Source organism: Salmo trutta, chromosome 12 (genome assembly GCF_901001165.1).
Source record: "Salmo trutta chromosome 12, fSalTru1.1, whole genome shotgun sequence".
Classification (NCBI taxonomy): domain Eukaryota; kingdom Metazoa; phylum Chordata; class Actinopteri; order Salmoniformes; family Salmonidae; genus Salmo; species Salmo trutta.
The window spans coordinates 48053867-48074050 of record NC_042968.1 but is presented as its reverse complement, the minus strand read 5'-3'; the positions used below and the strand labels follow the sequence as shown (position 1 = coordinate 48074050).

The window sequence follows — 20184 nt, the reverse complement described above, 5'->3', positions numbered from 1 at the left end:
CCATCTGGTTCTGAGGCTCAGTTCACTAACCCAAACCAACCCCATAGAGCCTCAGGACAGCACTCAGCCAGTTGAAGGAACATGAGAGACAGAGAGAGACATCTTTATGTCCCCATTTGTCCCCAGACTGTCTCATATAGCTGAGTCCCCCTCCTCAGAGTCATAGTGTAGAGGGAACATGGAGACAGAGAGAGACATCCTTTATGTCCCCGTTTGTCCCCAGACTGTCTCATCGGACTAGATGGGCTAAATGGTAACGCTCTTATTGTCTGATCAACTTCCTTTTCTTTACTGTTAACTGCCAAACGGCCCCGTTGTTGCACATGGAAATAAAACCAACTTATAGAACCGGAAGGTTCTGATCCATATTGACTGGAAGGTTCTGAGCCATATTGACTGGAAGGTTCTGATCCATATTGACTGGAAGGTTCTGATCCATATTGACTGGAAGGCTCTGAGCCATATTGACTGGAAGGTTCTGATCCATATTGACTGGAAGGTTCTGAGCCATATTGACTGGAAGGCTCTGAGCCATATTGACTGGAAGGTTCTGATCCATATTGACTGGAAGGTTCTGATCCATATTGACTGGAAGGCTCTGAGCCATATTGACTGGAAGGCTCTGAGCCATATTGACTGGAAGGTTCTGATCCATATTGACTGGAAGGTTCTGAGCCATATTGACTGGAAGGCTCTGAGCCATATTGACCGGAAGGTTCTGATCCATATTGACTGGAAGGCTCTGATCCATATTGACTGGAAGGTTCTGATCCATATTGACTGGAAGGTTCTGATCCATATTGACTGGAAGGCTCTGAGCCATATTGACTGGAAGGCTCTGATCCATCTTGACTGGAAGGCTCTGAGCCATATTGAACGGAAGGTTCTGAGCCATATTGACTAGAAGGTTCTGATCCATATTGACTGGAAGGCTCTGAGCCATATTGAACGGAAGGTTCTGAGCCATATTGACTGGAAGGTTCTGATCCATATTGACAGTTTGCCAAACCTGCTTTATGATTTGACAACAACACTCCATTGTTATCCTACCCAGCCCTCCATTTGTGTCCAGTTCTCCATCCATAGACTGTATGGACAGTTCAGAAAACAGCTTTCAATACAGAGATTGTCAATCCCTTTGTTCTGATTGGGACAGTAATGGCCGCCATGTTGACTCCAACAGTCCAGTATTTTCCCTTCCTCCCTCCAACCCGGCTGGTCATTAGATTGGGACAGTAATGGACGCCATGTTGACTCCAACAGTCCAATATTTTCCCTCCCTCCAACCCGGCTGGACGTTAGATTGGGACAGTAATGGACGCCATGTTGACTCCAACAGTCCAGTATTTTCCCTCCCTCCCTCCAAACCCGGCTGGACGTTAGATTGGGACAGTAATGGCCGCCATGTTGATTCCAACAGTCCAGTATTTTCCCTCCCTCCAAACCCGGCTGGACGTTAGATTGGGACAGTAATGGACGCCATGTTGACTCCAACAGTCCAGTATTTTCCCTCCCTCCCTCCAACCCGGCTGGACGTTAGATTGGGACAGTAATGGACGCCATGTTGACTCCAGCAGTCCAGTATTTTCCCTCCCTCCAAACCCGGCTGGTTGTTAGATTGGGACAGTAATGGACGCCATGTTGACTCCAACAGTCCAGTATTTTCCCTCCCTCCAAACCCGGCTGGACGTTAGATTGGGACAGTAATGGACGCCATGTTGACTCCAACAGTCCAGTATTTTCCCTCCCTCCAACCCGGCTGGACGTTAGATTGGGACAGTAATGGCTGCCATGTTGACTCCAACAGTCCAGTATTTTCCCTCCCTCCAACCCGGCTGGTCGTTAGATTGGGACAGTAATGGACGCCATGTTGATTCCAACAGTCCAATATTTTCCCTCCCTCCCTCCAACCCGGCTGGACGTTAGATTGGGACAGTAATGGCCGCCATGTTGACTCCAGCAGTCCAGTATTTTCCCTCCCTCCCTCCAAACCCGGCTGGACGTTAGATTGGGACAGTAATGGACGCCATGTTGACTCCAGCAGGCCAGTATTTTCCCTCCCTCCAAACCCGGCTGGACGTTAGATTGGGACAGTAATGGACGCCATGTTGACTCCAGCAGGCCAGTATTTTCCCTCCCTCCAACCCGGCTGGTCGTTAGATTGGGACAGTAATGGACGCCATGTTGACTCCAGCAGGCCAGTATTTTCCCTCCCTCCAAACCCCCAGCATCAGTCAGTATCCCTGTTGAGTCAGTCAGTCAGCCCCCTAGACGAGCAGTCACACATACCCTGGCAGAGACACTGGCAGAACCCATAGACCAGACAAACAGTCAGACTGGACGGTACCAGGCTCACACAGACTATACCCAACGTCACCCTCTGGATCACCAGCAGGTAGATGCCAAGGGGCAAGGACCCGAAATAGAACAGCCCCAGGAGCCACACCAGGATCCTGGGGACGTGAGAACACAACTTGGACATGGCTTCCTGAACCTCCGGCCCGTTAGAACCAACAGAGACGGAGTCCAGGCTGGGTTCTGCGTAGTGGTCTGAGCTGCCCGGGCCACGACCCCCGGATCCCGTCTCCCTCTGGACCTCCATGATAGTGATCACCAGACAGTTGGAGGAGTGGTGCGAGGAGGAGGTGGAGGACAGGCTCTTGGGGGTGAGGGTGACCTCTTTGCTGTGGTCGGAGCTCCAGGACTTATCCCTGACGGCCAGGCAGGATATGATGTTAGAGTCGTCTGGGAGGCCCGACACCTCGCATTCGCCAACCTCTGTTTCGTGTCGGCAGAAAGGACAGGAAATGCAGCCCAAGACATCTCCCATGTCCAGGATCTTGTTGAGGCAGCGGGTACACGCCCGGTGGAGACAGTCTAGGATCTTGGGCCTGCGGTTGTGGACGTTGTAGCGCTGGTAACAGATCTTACACTCCAGGTCGTCTGTGACGGGGGTCAGGCTCAGGGTGGGGGTGGTGACAGGGGTGATGGTGGAGGGGGGCGTCTCATCCGGGTCAGGCTGAGGAACACTCATCATGGTCGCATGCTCTGAGGGGGAGAGAGAGGGAGAGGGAGGGGGAGAGGGAGAGAGAGGGGCAGGGAGGGAGAGAGAGAGGGAGGGAGGGGAGAGAGAGAGAGGGAGAGAGGGAGGGGGAGGGAGGGAGGGGGAGGAGAGGGGGAGAGAGGGAGGGGGAGGGAGGGAGGGGGAGAGAGAGAGGGTAGGGAGGGAGAGAGAGAGAGAGAGAGAGAGAGAGGGAGAGAGGGAGGGGGAGGGAGAGGGGGAGAGAGGGAGGGGGAGGGAGGGAGGGGGAGAGAGAGAGGGAGGGAGGGGAGAGAGAGAGAGGGAGAGAGGGAGGGGGAGGGAGGGAGGGGGAGGGAGAGGGAGAGAGAGAGAGGGGGAGAGGGAGGGGGAGGGAGAGAGGGAGAGAGGGAGGGGAGAGAGAGAGAGGGAGAGAGGGAGGGGGAGAGAGAGAGGGAGGGAGGGGAGAGAGAGAGAGGGAGAGAGGGAGGGGGAGGGAGGGAGGGGAGGGAGGGAGAGAGAGAGAGAGGGGGAGGGAGGGAGGGAGAGGGAGGGAGAGAGTAGTTAGGTAAATTTTTTTACACCTTATGGTACATTTTTCAATTTCATTAAAAAGGTCTCTGTCTCCTCATGTCCCTGTCTCCTCATGTCTCTGTTCTGCAGCCTCTATCTCTACTAAAGGTCTCTGTCTCCTCATGTCTCTGTCTCTGTTCTGCAGTCTCTATCTCTACTAAATGTCTCTGTCTCTGTTCTGCAGTCTCTATCTCTACTAAATGTCTCTGTCTCTGTTCTGCAGTCTCTATCTCTACTAAATGTCTCTGTCTCTGTTCTGCAGTCTCTATCTCTACTAAAGGTCCCTGTCTCTGTTCTGCAGCCTCTATCTCTACTAAATGTCCCTGTCTCCTCATGTCTCTGTTCTGCAGCCTCTATCTCTACTAAAGGTCCCTGTCTCCTCATGTCTCTGTCTCTGTTCTGCAGTCTCTATCTCTACTAAAGGTCTCTGTCTCCTCATGTCTCTGTCTCTGTTCTGCAGTCTCTATCTCTACTAAAGGTCTCTGTCTCCTCATGTCTCTGTCTCTGTTCTGCAGTCTCTATCTCTACTAAAGGTCCCTATCTCCTCATGTCCCTGTCTCTGTTCTGCAGCCTCTATCTCTACTAAAGGACTCTGTCTCCTCATGTCTCTGTCTCTGTTCTGCAGTCTCTATCTCTACTAAAGGTCTCTGTCTCCTCATGTCTCTGTTCTGCAGCCTCTATCTCTACTAAAGGTCCCTGTCTCCTCATGTCCCTGTTCTGCAGTCTCTATCTCTGCTAAAGGTCCCTGTCTCCTCATGTCTCTGTTCTGCAGTCTCTATCTCTACTAAAGGTCCCTGTCTCCTCATGTCTCTGTCTCTGTTCTGCAGCCTCTATCTCTACTAAAGGTCCCTGTCTCCTCATGTCTCTGTCTCTGTTCTGCAGTCTCTATCTCTACTAAAGGTCTCTGTCTCCTCATGTCTCTGTCTCTGTTCTGCAGTCTCTATCTCTGCTAAAGGTCCCTGTCTCCTCATGTCTCTGTCTCTGTTCTGCAGTCTCTATCTCTACTAAAGGTCCCTATCTCCTCATGTCTCTGTCTCTGTTCTGCAGTCTCTATCTCTACTAAAGGTCCCTGTCTCCTCATGTCTCATGTCTCTGTTCTGCAGCCTCTATCTCTACTAAAGGTCCCTGTCTCTGTTCTGCAATCTCTATCTCTACTAAAGGTCTCTGTCTCCTCATGTCCCTGTCTCTGTTCTGCAATCTCTATCTCTACTAAAGGTCCCTGTCTCCTCATGTCCCTGTCTCTGTTCTGCAGCCTCTATCTCTACTAAATGTCTCTGTCTCTGTTCTGCAGACTCTATCTCTACTAAAGGTCCCTGTCTCCTCATGTCCCTGTCTCTGTTCTGCAGCCTCTATCTCTACTAAAGGTCCCTGTCTCTGTTCTGCAATCTCTATCTCTACTAAAGGTCCCTGTCTCCTCATGTCTCTGTCTCTGTTCTGCAGCCTCTATCTCTACTAAAGGCCCCTGTCTCCTCATGTCTCTTTCTCTGTTCTGCAGCCTCTATCTCTACTAAATGTCTCTGTCTCTGTTCTGCAGCATCTATCTCTACTAAAGGTCCCTGTCTCTGTTCTGCAATCTCTATCTCTACTAAAGGTCCCTGTCTCCTCATGTCTCTGTCTCTGTTCTGCAGTCTCTATCTCTACTAAAGGTCTCTGTCTCCTCATGTCTCTGTTCTGCAGCCTCTATCTCTACTAAAGGTCCCTGTCTCCTCATGTCTCTTTCTCTGTTCTGCAGCCTCTATCTCTACTAAAGGTCTCTGTCTCCTCATGTCTCTGTTCTGCAGCCTCTATCTCTACTAAAGGTCCCTGTCTCCTCATGTCTCTTTCTCTGTTCTGCAGCCTCTATCTCTACTAAAGGTCTCTGTCTCCTCATGTCTCTGTTCTGCAGCCTCTATCTCTACTAAAGGTCCCTGTCTCCTCATGTCTCTATCTCTGTTCTGCAGCCTCTATCTCTACTAAATGAATAATTTCAGTCTGGACATGTTGTTATGGGGACGTGTTGAGCTGAAGTACGTAAGTAAGTACGTCCGTCCGTCCGTCCGTCCGTCCGTCCGTCCGTCCGTCCGTCTGTCTGTCTATACAGAGCTGTTCATGTAGCATCCATGTAGCCTAAATCCTCCGTGTTGGAAGTTCATTTGACAAAGCTGTTCATTGTGTTTTTCATAATTTGGTCGATTAGAAGGCCGGCTGCGTCTGTTTCTACTCTGAGAGATAATGACTCCTCACTGCATCTGTTTCTAATCTCACTCTGATAATGGAATGTAATCGAGTACAGAAATTCTTGTGACGAAGCATCATGGTGACAGATGGACATGTTCCGTGGTCCTCGGTGACAGATGGACATGTTCCGTGGTCCTCGGTGACAGATGGACATGTTCTGTGGTCCTCGGTGACAGATGGACATGTTCTGTGGTCCTCGGTGACAGATGGACATGTTCCGTGGTCCTCGGTGACAGATGGACATGTTCCGTGGTCCTCAGTGACAGATGGACATGTTCCGTGGTCCTCGGTGACAGATGGACATGTCTGACATCATGGTGTTCTATGGTCCTCAGTGACAGATGGACATGTTCCGTTGTCCTCGGTGACAGATGGACATGTTCTATGGTCCTCGGTGACAGATGGACATGTCTAGTGCTTTGTTTGTCTGCATTTAAACCTAAAGAGATTCCATTATGTTGAGTGAAGACTTGTGTTTGTCAGCATCCCAAATGGCACCCTATTCCCTATATAGTCTACTACTTTAGACCAGAGGCCTATGGAACCCTATTCCCTATTTTGTGTACTACTTTAGACCAGGGCCGGTAGTGCTCTATATATGGTGTAGAGAATAGGGTGCCATGTTGGTGCAGCCTTGTGTTGGTCACCATGGTAGACAGAAAACAACATGTAGTTAATGCTGCCACCACCGTGCTTCACTGTAGGGATGCTGCCACCACTGTGCTTCACCGTAGGGATGCTGCCACCACCATGCTTCACCGTAGTTAATGCTGCCACCACCGTGCTTCACCGTAGGGATGCTGCCACCACCATGCTTCACCGTAGTTAATGCTGCCACCACCGTGCTTCACCGTAGGGATGCTGCCACCACCATGCTTCACCGTAGGGATGCTGTCACCACCATGCTTCACCGTAGGGATGGTGCCACCACCATGCTTCACCGTAGGGATGCTGCCACCACCATGCTTCACCGTAGGGATGCTGCCACCACCATGCTTCACCGTAGGGATGCTGCCACCACCATGCTTCACCGTAGTTAATGCTGCCACCCACCGTACTTCACCGTAGGGATGCTGCCACCACCATGCTTCACCGTAGGGATGCTGTCACCACCATGCTTCACCGTAGGGATGGTGCCACCACCATGCTTCACCGTAGGGATGCTGCCACCACCATGCTTCACCGTAGGGATGCTGTCACCACCATGCTTCACCGTAGGGATGGTGCCACCACCATGCTTCACCGTAGGGATGGTGCCACCACCATGCTTCACCGTAGGGATGCTGCCACCACCATGCTTCACCGTAGGGATGCTGCCACCATGCTTCACCGTAGGGATGCTGCCACCACCATGCTTCACCGTAGGGATGCTGCCACCACCATGCTTCCCCGTAGGGATGCTGCCACCACCATGCTTCACCGTAGGGATGGTGCCAGGTTTCCTCCAGACGTGACACTTGGCATTCAGGCCAAAGAGTTTAATCTTGGTTTCATTGAGACCAGAGAATCTTGTTTCTCATGGTTTGAAAGTCTTTATTTGTCTTTTGGTAAACTCCAAGCAGGCTGTCATGTGCCTTTTTACTGAGGAGTGGCTTCCGTCTGGCCGCCCTACCATAAAGGCCTGATTGGTGGAGTGCTGCAGAGATGGTTGTCCTTCTGGAAGGTTCTCCCATCTCCACAGAGGAACTCTAGAGCACTGTCAGAGTGACCATTGGGTTCTTGGTCACCTCCCTGACCAAGGCCCTTCTCCCCCAATTGCTCAGTTTGGCCGGGCGGCCAGCTCTAGGAAGAGTCTTGCTGGTTCCAAACGTCTTCCATTTAAGAACGATGGAGCTGTGAGGTGATAGAGCTGTGAATCCGGCCTCCTCAGGAGATAAACATGCCGGGTTAGCGTGGCTGGCTGTTCAGAGACGGGTTAGCGTGGCTGTTCAGAGACGGGTTAGCGTGGCTGTTCAGAGACGGGTTAGCGTGGCTGGCTGTTCAGAGACGGGTTAGCGTGGCTGGCTGTTCAGAGACGGGTTAGCGTGGCTGTTCAGAGACGGGTTAGCGTGGCTGGCTGTTCAGAGACGGGTTAGCGTGGCTGTTCAGAGACGGGTTAGCGTGGCTGGCTGTTCAGAGACGGGTTAGCGTGGCTGTTCAGAGACGGGTTAGCGTGGCTGGCTGTTCAGAGACGGGTTAGCGTGGCTGTTCAGAGACGGGTTAGCGTGGCTGTTCAGAGACGGGTTAGCGTGGCTGGCTGTACAGAGACGGGTTAGCGTGGCTGGCTGTTCAGAGACGGGTTAGCGTGGCTGTTCAAAGACGGGTTAGCGTGGCTGTTCAGAGACGGGTTAGCGTGGCTGTTCAGAGACGGGTTAGCGTGGCTGTTCAGAGACGGGGTTAGCGTGGCTGTTCAGAGACGGGTTAGCGTGGCTGTTCAGAGACGGGTTAGCGTGGCTGTTCAGAGACGGGTTAGCGTGGCTGGCTGTTCAGAGACGGGTTAGCGTGGCTGTTCAGAGACGGGTTAGCGTGGCTGTTCAGAGAAGGGTTAGCGTGGCTGTTCAGAGATGGGTTAGCGTGGCTGGCTGTTCAGAGACGGGTTAGCGTGGCTGGCTGTTCAGAGACGGGTTAGCGTGGCTGGCTGTTCAGAGACGGGTTAGCGTGGCTGGCTGTTCAGAGACGGGTTAGCGTGGCTGGCTGTTCAGAGACGGGTTTAGCGTGGCTGGCTGTTCAAGAGACGGGTTAGCGTGGCTGTTCAGAGACGGGTTAGCGTGGCTGGCTGTTCAGAGACGGGTTAGCGTGGCTGGCTGTTCAGAGAGGGTTAGCGTGGCTGGCTGTTCAGAGACGGTGTTAGCGTGGCTGTTCAGAGACGGGTTAGCGTGGCTGGCTGTATAGAGACGGGTTAGCGTGGCTGGCTGTTCAGAGACGGGTTAGCGTGGCTGTTCAGAGACGGGTTAGCGTGGCTGGCTGTTCAGAGACGGGTTAGCGTGGCTGGCTGTTCAGAGACGGGTTAGCGTGGCTGTTCAGAGACGGGATAGCGTGGCTGGCTGTATAGAGACGGGTTAGCGTGGCTGGCTGTTCAGAGACGGGTTAGCGTGGCTGGCTGTTCAGAGACGGGTTAGCGTGGCTGGCTGTTCAGAGACGGGTTAGCGTGGCTGGCTGTTCAGAGACGGGTTAGCGCGGCTGTTCAGAGACGGGTTAGCGTGGCTGGCTGTTCAGAGACGGGTTAGCGTGGCTGTTCAGAGACGGGTTAGCGTGGCTGGCTGTTCAGAGACGGGTTAGCGTGGCTGTTCAGAGACGGGTTAGCCTATGGTGAAGCCCGTTGGTGGAGAGTGGACTGTAGCCCAGGATAGGTGTTTTATTTATGGGTAGATTGCTATTTCTGTTGTGAGTGTATTTTTGGACTGGGCTCTAGTCTGTGCATTATTAAATCCAGACAAATCCAACCGTGACTTCTTTACACACCATGAGATATTCAGAGGGTGGAGAGAGATATGGAGAGAGAGAGATGGGGGGTTAGAGGGGGAGAGAGATTGGACTTGGGGAGAGAAGGGGAGATAGAGGGGGAGAGAAGGGGGTTAGAGGGGGAGAGAAGGGGGGTTAGAGGGGGAGAAAGATTGGACTTAGAGAGATGGGGAGAGAAGGGGGGTTAGAGGGAGAGAGATGGGGAGAGAGATATGGAGAGAGAGATGGGGGGTTAGAGGGGGAGAGAGATTGGACTTAGATGGAGAGAGAGATGGGGACAGAAGGGGGTTAGATGGGGAGAGGGGAGAGGGGAGAGGGGTTAGAGGGAGAGAGATGGAGAGATAGAATGGTGTTAGATGGAGAAAGAGATGGGGGTTAGATGGAGAGGAATGGAGAGAGAGATGGGGGGGTTAGAGACAGGGAGAGAGAAAGGGGTTAGAGGGAGAGAGATGGAGAGAGAGAAGAGGGGTTTAGAGGGAGAGAGAGAGAGGAGGGGTTCGAGGGAGAGAAAGGAGGGGTTAGAGGGAGAGAGAAGGGGGGAGAAGGGGATGGGAGAGATGGAGAGAGAGATTGTGTGTGAGGAAGAGAGAGAACGCGAGAGAGAGAGAGAGAGAGAGAGAGCGCATACCAGGCAGTAGTACTGTGGTGGTAATACTGTTATTATTGTAGATTATTATAGGAGTTGAAATAAGAATCCGGTCTGATCATGAAGAATAGTGTCTAGTAGGACCTATTTTATTATATGAGCAGTACATTTTCACAACATTTTCTTGGCTCGCAACATCGAAGGGTGAGGGGCCTCCATTTGTTTTAATAGGCCGGGTCTTTTTACTGCCACCCCCCCTTGTTCCTGCTTCCTGGCTGAAAGGTTAATTGTTGATTTGCACAGTAGCAGCTCTGCTCTCTCCTCAGCTGTCTTCTGTGGAAGAGGACTGGCTGACACCCTAGAGGGAGGAAGCGGTGGCTGTCTCTCTATGCTTACCTAATGAGCTGTTGGCACTTAGAGAGAGATGGAGGGAGAGAAGGAGGGAGAGAGATGGAGGGAGAGAGAGAGATGGAGGGAGAGAGAGAGATGGAGGGAGGGACAGAGGAGAGAGAGATGGAGGGAGAGAGATGGAGCAAGAGAAGGAGAGAGAGAAGGAGGGAGAGATGGAGGGAGGGAGAGAGATGGAGGGAGGGAGAGAGAGAAGGAGGGAGAGAGAGAAGGAGGGAGAGAGATGGAGGGAGAGAGAAAGAGGGAGAGAGATGGAGGGAGAGAGAAAGAGGGAGAGAGAGAAGGAGGGAGAGATGGCGGCAGAGGGAGGGAGAGAGATGGAGAGAGAGATGGAGAGATGGAGGGAGAGAGATGGAGAGCAAGAAGGAGGGAGAGAGAGATGGAGGGGGGATGGAGGGAGAGAGATGGAGAGAGAAAAGGAGAGAGAGATGGAGAGAGAGAAGGAGGGAGAGAGAGAGGAGAGAGAGAGAAGGAGGGAGAGAGATGGAGAGAGAGATGGAGAGAGAGAAGGAGGGAGAGAGAGAAGGAGAGAGAGAGAGAGAGGGAGAGAGAGAAGGAGGGAGAGAGAGGGAGGAGAGAGAAGGAGGGAGAGAGAGGGAGAGAGAGAGGTGGAGAGAGAGATGGAGAGAGAGAAGGAGGGAGAGAGAGAAGGAGAGAGAGAGAGAGGGAGAGAGAGAAGGAGGGAGAGAGAGGGAGAGAGAGAAGGAGGGAGAGAGAGAAGGAGAGAGAGAGAGAGGGAGAGAGAGATGGAGAGAGAGAAGGAGGGAGAGAGAGAAGGAGAGAGAGAGAGAGAGGGAGAGAGAGAAGGAGGGAGAGAGAGGGAGAGAGAGAAGGAGGGAGAGAGAGAAGGAGAGAGAGAGAGAGGGAGAGAGAGAAGGAGGGAGAGAGAGATGGAGAGAGAGAGAGAGGGAGAGAGAGAAGGAGGGAGAGAGAGGGAGAGAGAGAAGGAGGGAGAGAGAGATGGAGAGAGCCCTTTCCTTTCAGTCTCCCTCAGTAGCAGTAGGGGGAAACACACTGTGCATGGTTTACTGTTCAGACATTTCCCTGACTATGTCGTCAAGTAACCATAGTAACACACCAATAGGTTTTTATGAAAATTATAACTTCCCCAAAATGTCTCTGTTTCCCCTAAATGCTGGTGGGAGGACTCCCTGTTTCCTGCTTATTCCCTTTTGATTCCCGGGAATCTTCCAACAGGGATTTCTGGGAAAAAACCTGGTGATTTTTCCAAAACCCCCACTACACCCCAATTACTTTGAAGTAACAGCCCTAGGAAAACACTGCACGATTTAATATTCACACCCCCTGCTTTAGGGAAATACTGTTGAAGGAATTCATAAAGACATCTAGTTCCCCATCACTCATAACCCGCCTCGATAACACAACCCACGTTGATCAGCCACGTCGACGTCGTGTCCAGAGCCCAGCCGCCTCTCGAGGTTAAAGCAGTGGGTTGATGTCCAGCCGCCTCTCGAGGTTAAAGCAGTGGGCGGAGCCCAGCCGCCTCTCGAGGTTAAAGCAGTGGGCGGAGCCCAGCCGCCTCTCGAGGGTAAAGCAGTGGGCGGAGCCCAGCCGCCTCTCGAGGTTAAAGCAGTGGGCGGAGCCCAGCCGCCTCTCGAGGTTAAAGCAGTGGGAGGAGCCCAGCCGCCTCTCGAGGGTAAAGCAGTGGGAGGAGCCCAGCCGCCTCTCGAGGGTAAAGCAGTGGGCGGAGCCCAGCCGCCTCTCGAGGTTAAAGCAGTGGGCGGAGCCCAGCCGCCTCTCGAGGGTAAAGCAGTGGGAGGAGCCCAGCCGCCTCTCGAGGGTAAAGCAGTGGGCGGAGCCCAGCCGCCTCTCGAGGTTAAAGCAGTGGGCGGAGCCCAGCCGCCTCTCGAGGGTAAAGCAGTGGGCGGAGCCCAGCCGCCTCTCGAGGTTAAAGCAGTGGGCGGAGCCCAGCCGCCTCTCGAGGTTAAAGCAGTGGGCGGAGCCCAGCCGCCTCTCGAGGTTAAAGCAGTGGGAGGAGCCCAGCCGCCTCTCGAGGGTAAAGCAGTGGGCGGAGCCCAGCCGCCTCTCGAGGTTAAAGCAGTGGGCGGAGCCCAGCCGCCTCTCGAGGTTAAAGCAGTGGGAGGAGCCCAGCCGCCTCTCGAGGTTAAAGCAGTGGGCGGAGCCCAGCCGCCTCTCGAGGTTAAAGCAGTGGGCGGAGCCCAGCCGCCTCTCGAGGTTAAAGCAGTGGGCGGAGCCAGCCGCCCTCTCGAGGTTTAAAGCAGTGGGAGGAGCCCAGCCGCCTCTCGAGGTTAAAGCAGTGGGCGGAGCCCAGCCGCCTCTCGAGGTTAAAGCAGTGGGCGGAGCCCAGCCGCCTCTCGAGGTTAAAGCAGTGGGTTGATGTCCAGCCGCCTCTCGAGGTTAAAGCAGTGGGTTGATGTCCCATGTAAAAGGAACCTAGTGGATCAGACATTGAAAAGATGCCCCTGACATCTGTCCCCACACACATCCATTTCTCAGGGTAAACACAAGTTCAAAAATACTGTATACCTAAAAAAAAAAAAAGAAACATCTGCTTTCATCCGAACCCCGCGGAGAGTGGTTCTGATATAGACTCAGAGTTCTGCTGTGTTGTAGAGAGTGGGTCTGATATAGACTCAGAGTTCTGTGTTGTAGAGAGTGGGTCTGATATAGACTCAGAGTTCTGCTGTGTTGTAGAGAGTGGGTCTGAAATAGACTCAGAGTGCTGTGTTGTAGAGAGTGGGTCTGATATAGACTCAGAGTGCTGCTGTGTTGTAGAGAGTGGGTCTGATATAGACTCAGAGTTCTGCTGTGTTGTAGAGAGTGGGTCTGAAATAGACTCAGAGTTTAAGACTCAATAAGACTACATTTCCAAACGCCTGAAGGTACCACGTTCATCTGTACAAATAATAGTATGCAAGTATAAACACCACGGGACCACGCAGCCGACATACCGCTCAGGAAGGAGACGCGTTCTGTCTCCTAGAGATGAACGTACTTTGGTGTGAAAAGTGCAAATCAATCCCAGAACAACAGCAAAGGACCTTGTGAAGATGCTGGAGGAAACAGGTACAAAAGTATCTATATCCACAGTTAAACGAGTCCTATATCGACAAAACCTGAAAGGCCGCTCAGCAAGGAAGAAGCCACTGCTCCAAAACTGTCATAAAAAAAGCCAGACTACGGTTTGCAAATGCACATGGGGACAAAGACTGTACTTTTTGGTGAAATGTCCTCTGGTCTGATGAAACAAAAATAGAACTGTTTGGCCACAATGACCATCGTTATGTTTGGAAGAATAAAGGGGACGCTTGCAAGCCGAAGAACACCATCCCAACTGTGAAGCACTGGGGTAGACTATATTACATGGATTTATTGTGATGGTGTAGACTATATTACATGGATTTATTGTGAAGGTGTAGGTAGACTATATTGCATGGATTTATTGTGATGGTGTAGGTAGACTATATTACATGGATTTATTGTGATGGTGTAGACTATATTACATGGATTTATTGTGATGGTGTAGACTATATTACATGGATTTATTGTGATGGTGTAGGTAGACTATATTACATGGATTTATTGTGATGGTGTAGACTATATTACATGGATTTATTGTGATGGTGTAGGTAGACTATAATACATGGATTTAATAGACGTTTTAAAATGTAGATGTTCCACAGGTCTGCATCAGAGGATTGTGGGCTGTGTGGAAGGTCTGCATCAGTGGATTGTGGGCTGTGTGGAAGGTCTGCATCAGAGGATTGTGTGGAAGGTCTGCATCAGAGGATTGTGGGCTGTGTGGAAGGTCTGCATCAGAGGATTGTGGGCTGTGTGGAAGGTCTGCATCAGAGGATTGTGTGGAAGGTCTGCATCAGAGGATTGTGGGCTGTGTGGAAGGTCTGCATCAGAGGATTGTGGGCTGTGTGGAAGGTCTGCATCAGAGGATTGTGGGCTGTGTGGAAGGTCTGCATCAGTGGATTGTGGGCTGTGTGGAAGGTCTGCATCAGAGGATTGTCGGCTGTGTGGAAGGTCTGCATCAGAGGACTGTGGTTCTGTGTGGAAGCCAGGAGATGCTAAACGTGTCCACGTTAATTAACAAATCAATTACAGCGAGATCTAAACTTGCGCTGAGCTCCACAGCTCTAGTTGTCCCTCACTGTCGTGTTCATCTGATGATTTTGCAGCTGATGTCGTTGATCATTGGTGTGGGTTTAACACTCCCTGTAAAACCCACAAAGCTGCGTCCATTATCCCACCACATCCATGACGCTGGTGGGATTACAGTCCTTTATGTCTCAGGGAGGGTGACGTCACCACAACATGGCCTCTAGGGCTTCGTCTCACTTTAGTCTTTCCTTGATCACTCACTTCCCATCACCTGTATTGTATCACAGCTGTATTGAAGGTTCAAGGTCCCTCCCTTTCCCAGCCTTCTTCTGCAATGTTTTTTTTTAGGAGGCGAGGAGAGGAGCTGAGGAGAGGAATCGAGGAAGGATGAATTGAGAAAGAGCCCAGCGCTCACCTGTTAACTAACTCACATGTGGTACACACTCACCCCTCTGTTACCCTCACTGACCTCCTCCTCTTCCTCAACACACTCACCCCTCTGTTACCCTCACTGACCTCCTCCTCTTCCTCAACACACTCACCCCTCTGTTACCCTCACTGACCTCCTCTTCCTCATCAACAGACTCACCAGGTCTGTGTTGCTGGTTCCTTACCAGGTCTGTGTTGTGTTGCTGGTTCATTACCAGGTCTTTGTTGTGTTGCTGGTTCATTACCAGGTCTGTGTTGCTGGTTCATTACCAGGTCTGTGTTGTGTTGCTGGTTCCTTACCAGGTCTGTGTTGTGTTGCTGGTTCATTACCAGGTCTTTGTTGTGTTGCTGGTTCATTACCAGGTCTGTGTTGCTGGTTCATTACCAGGTCTTTGTTGTGTTGCTGGTTCATTACCAGGTCTGTGTTGCTGGTTCATTACCAGGTCTGTGTTGTGTTGCTGGTTCATTACCAGGTCTGTGTTGTGTTGCTGGTTCATTACCAGGTCTTTGTTGTGTTGCTGGTTCATTACCAGGTCTGTGTTGTGTTGCTGGTTCATTACCAGGTCTTTGTTGTGTTGCTGGTTCATTACCAGGTCTGTGTTGCTGGTTCATTACCAGGTCTGTGTTGTGTTGCTGGTTCATTACCAGGTCTGTGTTGTGTTGCTGGTTCATTACCAGGTCTGTGTTCTGTTGCTGGTTCATTACCAGGTCTGTGTTGTGTTGCTGGTTCATTACCAGGTCTGTGTTGTGTTGCTGGTTCATTACCAGGTCTGTGTTGCTGGTTCATTACCAGGTGTGTGTTGTGTTGCTGGTTCATTACCAGGTCTGTGTTGTGTTGCTGGTTCATTACCAGGTCTGTGTTGTGTTGCTGGTACATTACCAGGTCTGTGTTGTGTTGCTGGTTCATTACCAGGTCTGTGTTGTGTTGCTGGTTCATTACCAGGTCTGTGTTGTGTTGCTGGTTCATTACCAGGTCTGTGTTGTGTTGCTGGTTCATTACCAGGTCTGTGTTGTGTTGCTGGTTCATCACCAGGTCTGTGTTGTGTTGCTGGTTCATTACCAGGTCTGTGTTGTGTTGCTGGTTCATCACCAGGTCTGTGTTGTGTTGCTGGTTCATTACCAGACAGCAGTATGTAGAGGTAGATTGTTAATATCCTGAGACATAGTGACGACTTCAGACTGTGTTTATCTTTAAGACCACATAATCATGTCACTGCTGCTACTGCTGCTGTTCCCACGCTGTCTGACGCTCGGCCCTGTTTCACTCAGCCCCGCCTCTCTCTCCTCTCTCCTTCTCCCTCCTTATCTCTCCACCAGCTCTCCTTGTCTCTCCACCAGCTCTCATTGTCTCTCCACCAGCTCTCCTTGTCTCTCCACCAGCTCTCCTTCTCCTCTCTCCTTCTCTCTCTCCTTCTCCTTCTCCTCTCTCTACCAGCTCTCCTTGTCTCTCCACCAGCTCTCCTTGTCTCTCTACCAGCTCTCCTTGTCTCTCCACCAGCTCTCCTTGTCTCTCCACCAGCTCTCCTTGTCTCTCCACCAGCTCTCCTTCTCTCTCCACCAGCTCTCCTTGTCTCTCTACCAGCTCTCCTTGTCTCTCCACCAGCTCTCCTTCTCTCTCCACCAGCTCTCCTTGTCTCTCCACCAGCTCTCCTTGTCTCTCCACCAGCTCTCCTTCTCTCTCCACCAGCTCTCCTTGTCTCTCCACCAGCTCTCCTTGTCTCTCTACCAGCTCTCCTTGTCTCTCCACCAGCTCTCCTTGTCTCTCCACCAGCTCTCCTTGTCTCTCTACCAGCTCTCCTTGTCTCTCCACCAGCTCTCCTTCTCTCTCCACCAGCTCTCTTTGTCTCTCCACCAGCTCTCCTTGTCTCTCCACCAGCTCTCCTTCTCTCTCCACCAGCTCTCCTTCTCTCTCCACCAGCTCTCCATCTCTCTCCACCCCCTCTCCTTCTCTCTCCACCCCCTCTCCTTCTCTCTCCACCAGCTCTCCTTCTCTCTCCACCAGCTCTCCTCTCCACCAGCTCTCCTTGTCTCTCCACCAGCTCTCCTTGTCTCTCCACCACCTCTCCTTCTCTCTCCACCAGCTCTCCTTCTCTCTCCACCAGCTCTCCTCTCCACCAGCTCTCCTTGTCTCTCCACCAGCTCTCCTTCTCTGTCTACCAGCAACATATTGCACAAGCAAAGATAGGCACACATCGAGGCTTATATTAACCCCCGCTGTACCAAACCAAATGCTATGCAAGAAGGATAGGGAAATAATGTCTAGACACTTTTTCAGGGATAGTAGATTACATTTATGAATACGTGGCTGGGCTGTGGGACAGTAGATTACATTTATAAATACCTGGCTGGGCTGTGAATACCTGGCTGGGCTGTGAATACCTGGCTGGGCTGTGAGACAGTAGATTACATTTATGAATACGTGGCTGGGCTGTGAATACCTGGCTGGGCTGTGGGACAGTAGATTACATTTATGAATACCTGGCTGGGCTGTGAATACCTGGCTGGGCTGTGCATACCTGGCTGGGCTGTGGGACAGTAGATTACATTTATGAATACCTGGCTGGGCTGTGGGACAGTAGATTACATTTATGAATACCTGGCAGGGCTGTGAGACAGTAGATTACATTTATGAATACCTGGCTGGGCTGTGAATACCTGGCTGGGCTGTGAGACAGTAGATTACATTTATGAATACCTGGCTGGGCTGTGAGACAGTAGATTACATTTATGAATACCTGGCTGGGCTGTGAATACCTGGCTGGGCTGTGGGACAGTAGATTACATTTATGAATACCTGGCTGGGCTGTGAGACAGTAGATTACATTTATGAATACCTGGCTGGGCTGTGAGACAGTAGATTACATTTATGAATACCTGGCTGGGCTGTGGGACAGTAGATTACATTTATGAATACCTGGCTGGGCTGTGGGACAGTAGATTACATTTATGAATACCTGGCTGGGCTGTGAATACCTGGCTGGGCTGTGAATACCTGGCTGGGCTGTGGGACAGTAGATTACATTTATGAATACTTGGCTGGGCTGTGAGACAGTAGATTACATTTATGAATACCTGGCTGGGCTGTGGGACAGTAGATTACATTTATGAATACCTGGCTGGGCTGTGAATACCTGGCTGGGCTGTGAATACTTGGCTGGGCTGTGGGACAGTAGATTACATTTATGAATACCTGGCTGGGCTGTGGGACAGTAGATTACATTTATGAATACTTGGCTGGGCTGTGAATACCTGGCTGGGCTGTGAATACTTGGCTGGGCTGTGAGACAGTAGATTACATTTATGAATACCTGGCTGGGCTGTGAATACCTGGCTGGGCTGTGAATACTTGGCTGGGCTGTGAGACAGTAGATTACATTTATGAATACGTGGCTGGGCTGTGAATACTTGGCTGGGCTGTGAGACAGTAGATTACATTTATGAATACCTGGCTGGGCTGTGAATACCTGGCTGGGCTGTGAGACAGTAGATTACATTTATGAATACCTGGCTGGGCTGTGAATACCTGGCTGGGCTGTGAATACTTGGCTGGGCTGTGAGACAGTAGATTACATTTATGAATACCTGGCTGGGCTGTGAATACCTGGCTGGGCTGTGGGACAGTAGATTACATTTATGAATACCTGGCTGGGCTGTGGGACAGTAGATTACATTTATGAATACCTGGCTGGGCTGTGAGACAGTAGATTACATTTATGAATACTTGGCTGGGCTGTGAGACAGTAGATTACATTTATGAATACCTGGCTGGGCTGTGAATACCTGGCTGGGCTGTGGGACAGTAGATTACATTTATGAATACCTGGCTGGGCTGTGGGACAGTGGATAACTGCACCTCTGAGTGCACACACACACACACGCACACACACACACACACACACAAACACACATATTAAAAGTTAAAACAAGTACCCCTCCTCTCTCTCCCTTCCCCAAATCCTTACCTTACTCTGCAGTAGGTCCGTTGTCTGGGTACTCCAGTGGTCCAGTGTCTGAGTACTCCAGTGGTTCCAGTGTCTGAGTACTCCAGTGGTTCCAGTGTCTGAGTACTCCAGTGGTTCCAGTGTCTGAGTACTCCAGTGGTCCAGGGTCTGAGTACTCCAGTGGTCCAGGGTCTGAGTACTCCAGTGGTTCCAGGGTCTGAATACTCCAGCGGTTCCAGTGTCTGAGTACTTCAGTGGTCCAGTGTCTGAGTACTCCTGTGGTTCCAGTGTCTGAGTACTCCAGTGGTTCCAGTGTCTGAGTACTCCAGTGGTTCCAGTGTCTGAGTACTCCAGTGGTCCAGGGTCTGAGTACTCCAGTGGTTCCAGGGTCTGAGTACTCCAGTGGTTCCAGTGTCTGAGTACTTCAGTGGTCCAGTGTCTGAGTACTCCAGTGGTTCCAGTGTCTGAGTACTCCAGTGGTTCCAGTGTCTGAGTACTCCAGTGGTTCCAGTGTCTGAGTACTCCAGTGGTTCCAGTGTCTTGGTACTCCAGTGGTCCAGTGTCTTGGTACTCCAGTGGTCCAGTGTCTTGGTACTCCAGTGGTCCTGTGTCTGAGTACTCCAGTGGTTCCACTCTCTCTCAGGGAGCCGTCAGTCTAAACGTCTCCTCTCCTCCTCCTCTCTCTCTCTCCAGGAGCAGGCAGCGGTCTGACTGACTCCTCTCTCTCTCTCTCTCTCCCTCCCTCCAGGAGCAGGCAGCGGTCTGACTGTCTCCTCCTCTCTCTCTCCCTCCAGGAGCAGGCAGCGGTCTGACTGTCTCCTCCTCCTCTCCCTCCAGGAGCAGGCAGCGGTCTGACTGTCTCCTCCGCCTCTCCCTCCAGGAGCAGGCAGCGGTCTGACTGTCTCCTCCTCCTCTCCCTCCAGGAGCAGGCAGCGGTCTGACTCTCTCCTCTCTCTCTCTCTCCCTCCAGGAGCAGGCAGCGGTCTGACTGTCTCCTCTCCTCCTCTCTCTCTCCCTCCAGGAGCAGGCAGCGGTCTGACTGTCTCCTCCTCCTCTCTCTCTCCCTCCAGGAGCAGGCAGCGGTCTGACTCTTTCCTCCTCTCTCTCTCTCCCTCCAGGAGCAGGCAGCGGTCTGACTGTCTCCTCTCCTCCTCTCTCTCTCCCCCTCCAGGAGCAGGCAGCGGTCTGACTCTCTCCTCTCTCTCTCTCTCCCTCCAGGAGCAGGCAGCGGTCTGACTCTCTCCTCCTCTCCTCCTCTCTCTCTCCCTCCAGGAGCAGGCAGCGGTCTGACTCTCTCCTCTCTCTCTCTCTCTCCCTCCAGGAGCAGGCAGCGGTCTGACTGTCTCCTCTCTCTCTCTCCCTCCAGGAGCAGGCAGCGGTCTGACTGTCTCCTCTCCTCCTCTCTCTCTCTCCCCCTCCAGATGTACAAGAAGCAGGCAGCCTGCAGCCTGGGGGTTCTGGGCCAGAGGCTGGTGGAG

At 52.0% G+C, this 20184-nt stretch overlaps 1 protein-coding gene across 1 annotated transcript; it reads right to left on the bottom strand.

Annotated features, from left to right (window-relative positions):
• Nucleotides 1-2093: 2093 nt before the first annotated feature.
• LOC115203700 (E3 ubiquitin-protein ligase RNF182-like) lies at nucleotides 2094-19412 on the bottom strand. The gene is made up of 2 exons (XM_029768615.1): nucleotides 18728-19412; nucleotides 2094-3048 (listed from the first exon to the last, which is right to left on the bottom strand). Exon 2 carries the CDS (start codon nucleotides 3035-3037, stop codon nucleotides 2252-2254), a length of 786 nt encoding a protein of 261 aa, XP_029624475.1. The 5' UTR covers nucleotides 3038-3048; nucleotides 18728-19412; the 3' UTR covers nucleotides 2094-2251.
• Between the last annotated feature and the right edge of the window lie 772 nt (nucleotides 19413-20184).